The sequence below is a fragment of the Macrosteles quadrilineatus genome, unplaced genomic scaffold (genome assembly GCF_028750875.1).
Source record: "Macrosteles quadrilineatus isolate MER2022 unplaced genomic scaffold, UCM_ALF_1.0 Scaffold_7__1_contigs__length_78375512, whole genome shotgun sequence".
In the NCBI taxonomy this organism is placed as follows: Eukaryota; Metazoa; Arthropoda; class Insecta; order Hemiptera; family Cicadellidae; genus Macrosteles; species Macrosteles quadrilineatus.
Window position 1 is genome coordinate 38,471,630 of NW_026542600.1, and position 9,175 is coordinate 38,480,804.

At 40.1% G+C, this 9,175-nt stretch overlaps 1 protein-coding gene across 2 annotated transcripts in view; it reads right to left on the bottom strand.

The window, feature by feature from the left end:
- Nucleotides 1-7,545, bottom strand: part of LOC128997892 (endoplasmic reticulum junction formation protein lunapark-B) — a 45,606-nt gene extending 38,061 nt beyond the window's left edge. For both annotated transcript variants that reach the window (XM_054423680.1, XM_054423679.1), the window contains exon 1: nt 7,294-7,545. In XM_054423680.1, coding sequence (XP_054279655.1) covers nt 7,294-7,320 — 27 coding nt within the window. In that variant the 5' untranslated portion in view covers nt 7,321-7,545. The remainder of the gene's footprint in view (nt 1-7,293) is intronic.
- Between the last annotated feature and the right edge of the window lie 1,630 nt (nt 7,546-9,175).

Sequence of the window (9,175 nt, forward strand, 5' to 3'; positions counted from 1 at the left end):
GTTTACATAGACGAATCACTTAAATGGGATGTACATCTGAATCAATTAAAAAGTAAACTTAGATCCATGTCAATTGTATTTCTGCACTTAAGGGACTGTGTTCCTAAAGAAACTCTGAAAATGGTTTATCATGCTTATGTAGAATCAGTATTGAGGTATGGTATAATCTTATGGGGTCAGGCTACCGGAGTCAAATCAATATTCAGGCTACAAAAACGCATTATCCGTATTATGACCAGCTCTCATCCACGTAGTTCATGCAAAAACCTTTTTCGAAATTTAAAAATCCATACCCTAACAGGACTGTACATCTTGGAATCACTAAACTACATTCATTCAGTTAAAAACGACCTCCCAGAATCAATTCAAATCAACCATAGATATAATACTCGAAATGAAAACATTTTTAGATTTCCAAGGCACCATTTGACCCTTTATGAAAAAAGTCCACTATATGCTGGGCTGAGGCTGTACAATGTGCTGCCTGCAAACTATAAATTGCTAAATGAAAATAATTTTAAAGATAAAATAGGTGAACTCTTAATTGACAGAGCCTTTTATTTAATTGCAGAATTTCACAATGCCCCTTTAGTTTAGAATAGTTTTATCATTCAATTTTGTTAATTATATTATCATCTTGATTACTATTTTATTTTTTATATTCTGACAATTCGAACTCTGACAATGCACCTATTCTGTATGTAACACATGTAAAGAATGTTATGTGCAAATAAAATATGTCTATGTCTATGTCTATGTCTAATCAATAATCCTATGACAAATGGTGCAAGAAGGTTGGGTCTGATACGCACAAGGCCCACTTACTTTGAGAAGTTAAAGGTTAAAAATTATAAAGCTGTAACTTACCAATGTGTCTTGAATCATTTTAACATAATATTACCGGTACTGCTAAAAAGCAATAACTTATAAAAATATTTCAAGATGGGAAGCCTCCGGATCGTAATCCAATCGGTTGCTGTGGCAACTAGTTTATGCTCACGATGGTGTAATCCAAGGAAAGGACAGGATTGCTTAACTTCCCTAGTCTAGACGTAAACTCTCGCTGACTGTGTAGCTATTAAAATAACTCTAATCATGCATCTTGTGTTTTTGTTGTTTGACAACCTTCGGAAGAAGCAATCCTGTTCTTGTGTGTTGTCCTGTTCTGCTGATGATGGCTCCATTATGAGCCACAACTAGTTGCCACACCAATTAATTGGATTACCGATAATATAGCCTATTTTAACCAACGAGCACATAATATAAATTTTAACACGTTTGCTGCGGCCTGCCAAATAGCAGGCATAGCCCCAGTGTGGCGCAGTGTCGAGCAAACCCGTTTGGTTTTCAAATATTTCGGTCTGAGGAATAGCAAATAACGTGCGGTGATGTGCTGTGCTGTGTTGCGTTCAGGGCATTCCATTATGGTTCTTCAGGGTGTCGGCCCTGGTGGAACCCATTTGGAATGTACGTGCGACCAAGTAACCGGTATCCGTGGTTAGGATTGAGGGGTAGGGTAACCCTCTTTTCGAAGGGTTGCTTCGGTAGCCGGTGAGCTTAAGTCCCCCCCAACCCCCATGGTGTGTTCAAGGTTGGTGCGTAAGCTCCGGGCGGCACCATGGGACCCGGGTTGAGCAATATGTACCGGGTAGCCGTCGGGGTGTCTTGGCTCCTTTGACAATAAATGGTATGGTATGGTGATGTGCTGCGTTATGACGAGAGTCGACGTAGTTCGCTAAAACATCCACAGATAGGAGCACTGCTTGGAACGTAGCCTCCAGTCCCATTGTATTGCCAATTGGAAGGAGAAAAACAGGACAAAAAGTTGATTTCTAAGCTTGCCAAAAAGGGATTTTACGGGGAAATTTACTACTAACCTATTTTACAACAACTTAAACCCCATTCCAAGCTAAGCGCAGACATAAAAAAACCTGTTGTTCCCGGTGTGCTGCTGCGCAGGAATTTAATGGACCGGTAGCGTTCAGCGTGACAGAAAGGAACTAGAGCACTCAGCGGTGAGTGGCCCGCAGCGAACGTGTTAAATAACCACACAATAAGTATAATTTTAAAATTAAATTGCTCACTAATGAAACCGGTCAGCCTATTCATGACCATTATCCGTTATGTTACGATCGTGTTTAGTCTCATGTTAAAGTAACATAGGCTATAGGTCTATGTAATTATTTATTTTAATGTGTTGCAAACTATAATGATGTTGACTTAAACTTGCAACAAAAAGTAGGTAGGTACCATTTTGTTGGGATATTTTACTACTTGTGTGAACCTGGCAATAACTCCAGCCATAAGTAGTGCGCGCGGCCAAAAAAATTTATTGCTGGCCGTTTTGCGGCAAAATACGTCCGCGAGCAATATTACCGATGATGCCAACAGATAGAGGACACTTTAACGGACACGACAGTATCAATATCATGTACCTGGGGGATAAGTTAAGGGGGGTAAAACTAGCAATAAGTTGTGCGCGCGCCCGAAAAAATCTATTGCTGGCCGTATTGCGGAGAAATACGTCCGCGAGCAATATTACCGATGATGCCAACAGATAGAGGACACATTAACGGACACGACAGTATCAACATCATGTACCTGGAGGATAAAATAAGGGGGGTAAAACCAGCAATAAGTAGTGCGCGCTCCCGATAAAATCTATTGCCGGCCGTATTGCGGAAAAATACGTCCGCGAGCAATATTACCGATGATGCCAACAGATAGGGGACACTTTAACGGACACGACAGTATCAACATCATGTACCTGGGGGATAAGTTTAGGGGGGTATAACCAGCAATAAGTAGTGCGCGCACCCGATAAAATCTATTGCCGGCCGTATTGCGGAATAATACGTCCGCGAGCAATATTACCGATGATGCCAACAGATAGAGGACACTTTAACGGACACGACAGTATCAACATCATGTACCTGGGGGATAAGTTTAGGGGGGTATAACCAGCAATAAGTAGTGCGCGCGCCCGATAAAATCTATTGCCGGCCGTATTGCGGAATAATACGTCCGCGAGCAATATTACCGATGATGCCAACAGATAGAGGACACTTTAACGGACACGACAGTATCAACATCATGTACCTGGGGGATAAGTTTAGGGGGGTATAACCAGCAATAAGTAGTGCGCGCGCCGGATAAAATCTATTGCTGGCCGTATTGCGGAAAAATACGTCCGCGAGCAATATTACCGATGATGCCAACAGATAGAGGACTTTTTAACGGACACGACAGTATCAACATCATGTACCTGGGGGATAAGTTTAGGGGGGTATAACCAGCAATAAGTAAAGCGCGCGCCGGATAAAATCTATTGCTGGCCGTATTGCGCAGAAATACGTCCGCGAGCAATATTACCGATGATGCCAACAGATAGAGGACACTTTTACGGACACGACAGTATCAATATCATGTACCTGGAGGATAAAATAAGTGGGGTAAAACCAGCAATAAGTAGTGCGCGCGCCCGATAAAATCTATTGCCGGCCGTTTAAAGTAAGTAAAGTAGTTTAAAGTAATTGAGAGCTAAAGACTAAATAAAGATTTTTTGAAGTATAGCATAATGTTTTTTTTTGTTACAATTTGTCTTGTCTGTAGTAAATTTAATGTCACAAACCTCATATTTACTTAGTCTATCATCAAGAAACACTTTACAAACTAAATTTTTAGGCTGCATATTTAGAACAAATGAATTATGATTCAATCATGGAATTTTTGGGAAAGAAATTTTTGAAATGATACAGAAAGTTTAGTTAGGATATTAAAGAACAGCAGTTTCCTTTCAGAATGCTGCTATCAAACGGAATTTTAAAATATTGCAGCAAGTTTGGTTTAGGTTTGTTTAGCACAGTTTTATTTCATAATCAATATAGTTGTGGGCAGATAACGTGAAGTTTGGAGGAGAGGCATTGCCGTTCCTAATATATACTGTACTAGGTTTTCTGGTGTTAAACCTCTTCCCACACAGTTATACAAGTAACTAAGATAGTATTTATAATATTTATAATAGTTTGTTAATATTTATAATCAAACTAAAACCATACTAGCAGAATCGCCTCGCCAATTCACCGAAGTTATGTTCCAAAATGTAAACATAACAAATTAGCAGATGACACTAGTTCAGAAACAGCTGATCTTGTGGTTCACCGCCGGGCCGCGCATCAGTCGCCCGCGCCTGCGCAGTGCGCAGGGTACAGCCGGGGTACAGCGCTGGATGTGCGCGGCGCTCGCCGAGCCGAGATACTAGACACTAGACTAGTGATGGGAGAATCGAATACTTTAAAGAATCGAATACAGTGAATTCGTAGCCTCCCCTGTATTCGAATACTTTTACGAATACTTGTATTCGAACACCTTTGCACTAGACTAGACAGTGAGTCTGAGTCGCAGTCGGGGTCGGCGACGGCGAGGCGGGAGCATCGATGTATAATAACTACATCGATGGGCGGGAGTCGACAGCAAGGTGGTTTTTCAAATTCGTTTTGTTATCGCGTAGGTCCGTGAGAACACGGTGTTACCTAAAATAATGTGTGGTGTTTAGTTTGTAGTCAATGTTTATTGTAATCTATGTATAAAGTCAAAAGTACCCATGAACTTTTGAGAAAACTACAAGTCACACCCCCATAAACCATATACTTAAAATGTTCGTCATGACGAGAAACCTTGCGCAAAATTATTCATTATTTCATAAACTGCCCTATAAGGTCGTAATTGCTTTCCAAAGGGAACTTTCCATTTACCTAATGTTAAAAATACCTCAGCTGTTATTATTTGTTTGCATTACCATTACTGTATTCTGTTTTGTTTATTTCATCTTAACTTAACCAATCAATAGTTTTATTAATACTATTGTAGTAACAGGGGTGGAGCCCGTGGGTAACAGATAGTTACTGTAGCAGCAATTCAGCTGTGAGATATTTGATTTATGGGAGTAAAAGAAAATAGTTGATTTATTAGAGTGATTGTAATTTTTTGCTGGCTTCTTTACTAACTAACACGCTTTCATTTGTTTGTATTTCAGAACTGTACTAACAATTGCTATACCATTGCTGCACTAACCATTATTCATTGTCTGTTATACTAAAACCAGTGCACAGTAGCTATGTTCTATGTAGTCGCTTAGCCGCTACTTATTGCAATACTTATTGCTGGTTATAACCCCCTTTACTTATCCCTAAGGTACATGATGTTGATACTGTCGTGTCCGTTAAAGTGTCCTCTATCTGTTGGCATCGTCGGTAATATTGCTTGCGGACGTATTTCTCAGCAATACGGCCAGCAATAGATTTCATCGGGAGCGCGCACTACTTATTGCTGGTTATACCCCCCTAAACTTATCCCCCAGGTACATGATGTTGATACTGTCGTGTCCGTTAAAGTGTCCTCTATCTGTCGGCATCATCGGTAATATTGCTCGCGGACGTATTTCTCCGCAATACGGCCAGCAATAGATTTTATCGCGTGCGCTCACTACTTATTGCTGGTTATACCCCCCTTAACTTATCCCCCAGGTACATGATGTTGATACTGTCGTGTCCGTTAAGGTGTCCTCTATCTGTTGGCATCATCGGTAATATTGCTCGCGGACGTATTTTTCCGCAATACGGCCGGCAATAGATTTTATCGGGAGCGCGCACTACTTATTGCTGGTTTTACCCCCCTTATTTTATCCTCCAGGTACATGATGTTGATACTGTCGTGTCCGTTAAAGTGTCCTCTATCTGTTGGCATCATCGGTAATATTGCTCGCGGACGTATTTTTCCGCAATACGGCCTGCAATAGATTTTATCCGGCGCGCGCACTACTTATTGCTGGTTATACCCCCCTAAACTCTTCCCCCAGGTACATGATGTTGATACTGTCGTGTCCGTTAAAGTGTCCTCTATCTGTTGGCATCATCGGTAATATTGCTCGCGGACGTATTATTCCGCAATACGGCCGGCAATAGATTTTATCGGGTGCGCGCACTACATATTGCTGGTTATACCCCCCTAAACTTATCCCCCAGGTACATGATGTTGATACTGTCGTGTCCGTTAAAGTGTCCTCTATCTGTTGGCATCATCGGTAATATTGCTCGCGGACGTATTATTCCGCAATACGGCCTGCAATAGATTTTATCCGGCGCGCGCACTACTTATTGCTGGTTATACCCCCCTAAACTTATCCCCCAGGTACATGATGTTGATACTGTCGTGTCCGTTAAAGTGTCCTCTATCTGTTGGCATCATCGGTAATATTGCTCGCGGACGTATTATTCCGCAATACGGCCGGCAATAGATTTTATCGGGTGCGCGCACTACTTATTGCTGGTTATACCCCCCTAAACTTATCCCCCAGGTACATGATGTTGATACTGTCGTGTCCGTTAAAGTGTCCTCTATCTGTTGGCATCATCGGTAATATTGCTCGCGGACGTATTTCTCCGCAATACGGCCAGCAATAGATTTTTTCGGGCGCGCGCACAACTTATTGCTGGTTTTACCCCCCTTAACTTATCCCCCAGGTACATGATATTGATACTGTCGTGTCCGTTAAAGTGTCCTCTATCTGTTGGCATCATCGGTAATATTGCTCGCGGACGTATTTTGCCGCAAAACGGCCAGCAATAAATTTTTTTGGCCGCGCGCACTACTTATGGCTGGAGTTATTGCCAGGTTCACACCAATTATTTTACTTACTAAGTTACCCAGAATCATAGTTACTTCTAAATATTACAATTTCTCTAGGTATAACGATTTGCGGCTGTTGTTTCATAACAAAACTGGAATTAAATGAGTTTCTGTAATCTAACCTAATCAGGGTTCATTCTTACAAATAGTTGTCGCTAGCCTTGTAGGCCTAGTTATCGGCCTTGGTCTTGCGTAGAATGTTATCAGGTTTGATCCTCAACTCATCCAAAGGTGTGTGAATATCTTTAAAACTGGCTCTGGAAGAGAAAATTACTAATAACTAGGAAAAATAATCAAGGGGTAGCCTATTGAGAAAATCTAGACCCCAGCAAAGTAACTTTGCTGGTAAACAATCAAGCGCAGTCATTGAAGACTTGAACAATACATTGTCATGTAAGCACGCAACAGAAAAGAGCACTGAGCTCAACCTACAAATTAACCTATTTGTAGGTAGGCTAGAATAATAAATCATAACCTAAGTTAACTGCAACATTTAACCTAGGACAACGACTACAATGGTTTTGTTACCTAGTTCTAAATGACGTGGTAATGCAAATTCTAAATTATTGAAGTAAGTTAAGCCTACATTAATTCAAGTCTACTTACCCGAAACCGGGAAATAAATAACCCCATGATATTCAAAAAATTGTAATAAATAATAATAGAAATGATTAATCTAAATGAGTTTTCAGTAACAAAATAAGTTAACAATTGAAAAACACACTATATAATTTTACTTCAAGATGCACATTTTGACGATCTGAATTTTAACTGACAGCCGACAGCTGATTTTTATTTTAAAAGTTTAAAAATACGTATCATTTTTTAAAGCTTTTAACCATTGACTGGGCTTAAGAAGAAGCTTTAACCTAGACCTATTCTCATACTCATATCCGGGCTCCAGTCAGGCCTGGCCAGGCTGAGGCTAGGCAAATCTTTTTCCTCTTCTCCTTTTCTAGTTTGCTTTAAGAAAGCTGGCTTAGAGGAGCTACCATGTAGCCACACTACTTCATCTATACAATTTTCCCGGGCCTTTTCAAAATGCTAGAGAATGATTTTTGTTTTTATAATAAATTGAGGATTCCGAGGTTTGTAGCTTAAATTTGGTGTGGTTAGATGTTTTGACTCCTCCACTCCCTCGGTCCGCAGTTGACTCCACTCAACTTCCAACCCCTCAGTTACATCATTGACTTATGGTGACATGTACCTTACTACCCTTGGGTACGCGAAATTGGCTAACTCCGGAACTTCATTTGTTTACTATCAATTGAGATGGGGACGACACTTATGTACCTAGGTATTACTTTATAGGAGATGGCATTGTAATGTAATAGGAATACACATGTAGCGGTGAAGCCAGCCTTAGCAAAACACTATAGAAGGGAACGCGGAGCCGTAGAAAAAAAACCCGCTATAACCACGGCCACCTTTAACTACAGGCCGCGGCCTGGTAGAATTGGCAACGTCGAAAGTGGGGCTGTTTAGTGTCAGACGTCTCATAAGATAACATGGCAGACAGGTGACATCAGCTCAATAATTTTAACTTTATTGATTTAAATTTAAGTATATGAACATAAATTTATTAAAATATTATTGAAACTAAATAATACAGAATTGAAAACCAAAACAATATGAATTGAAAATCTATATCTGTACATTTAAAGCAGAGTCAATATTTTGATAGTCCAGTAACCAAGCTTTCGTAAATACACAAATACCATTAGCAGATTCCAAACAAAACAGCTGTTACAACCCTACTTGCACGGCCACCTTTAACTAGAGGCCGCGGCTTGGTAGAATTGGCAACGTCGCAAGTGGTGTTGTTTAGTGACAGGCGTCCCATAAGATGACATGGCAGACAGGTGACATCAGCCACAGAGGTAGCTGTGCATCAACTCATTAATTCGCACTTTATTGATTTAAATTTATATGTATGAACATCAATTTAATAAAATATTGAAAATAAAACATACATAATTGAAAACCGAAACAATGTGAATTAAAAATCTATATCTGTACATTTTTAACGGAGTCAATATTGTCATAATCCAGTAACCAATCTTTCGTAAATACACAAATAAATTAGCTACTTCCAAACAAAACAGCTGTTACAACACCACTTGCGACGTTGCCACTTCGAAGGCCGCGGCCTGAAGTTAAAGGCGGCCGTGCTACTTGCGACATTGCCACTTCGAAGGCCGCGGCCTGGAGTTAAAGGCGGCTGTGCTGTAACATGGGAGAGAGAAAAAAGTTACGCGTGATGTTTTGAATTAAAACTGCCGCTAAACTAAAAAAAGACCTGTGATTTTCACCAATATGATTCTTAAAGTAAATTAAATGTCATATCGAATGGTGTTTTCCCCTCCAAACATTATAATTTATTAACTATTAAAATCAAATTTGGAAGAATTGCTTTGGACTTTGAACATATGATTACTTTAGTTGAGTTTTTGAAATAAATATGATGTATCTATACAAATTAACAATT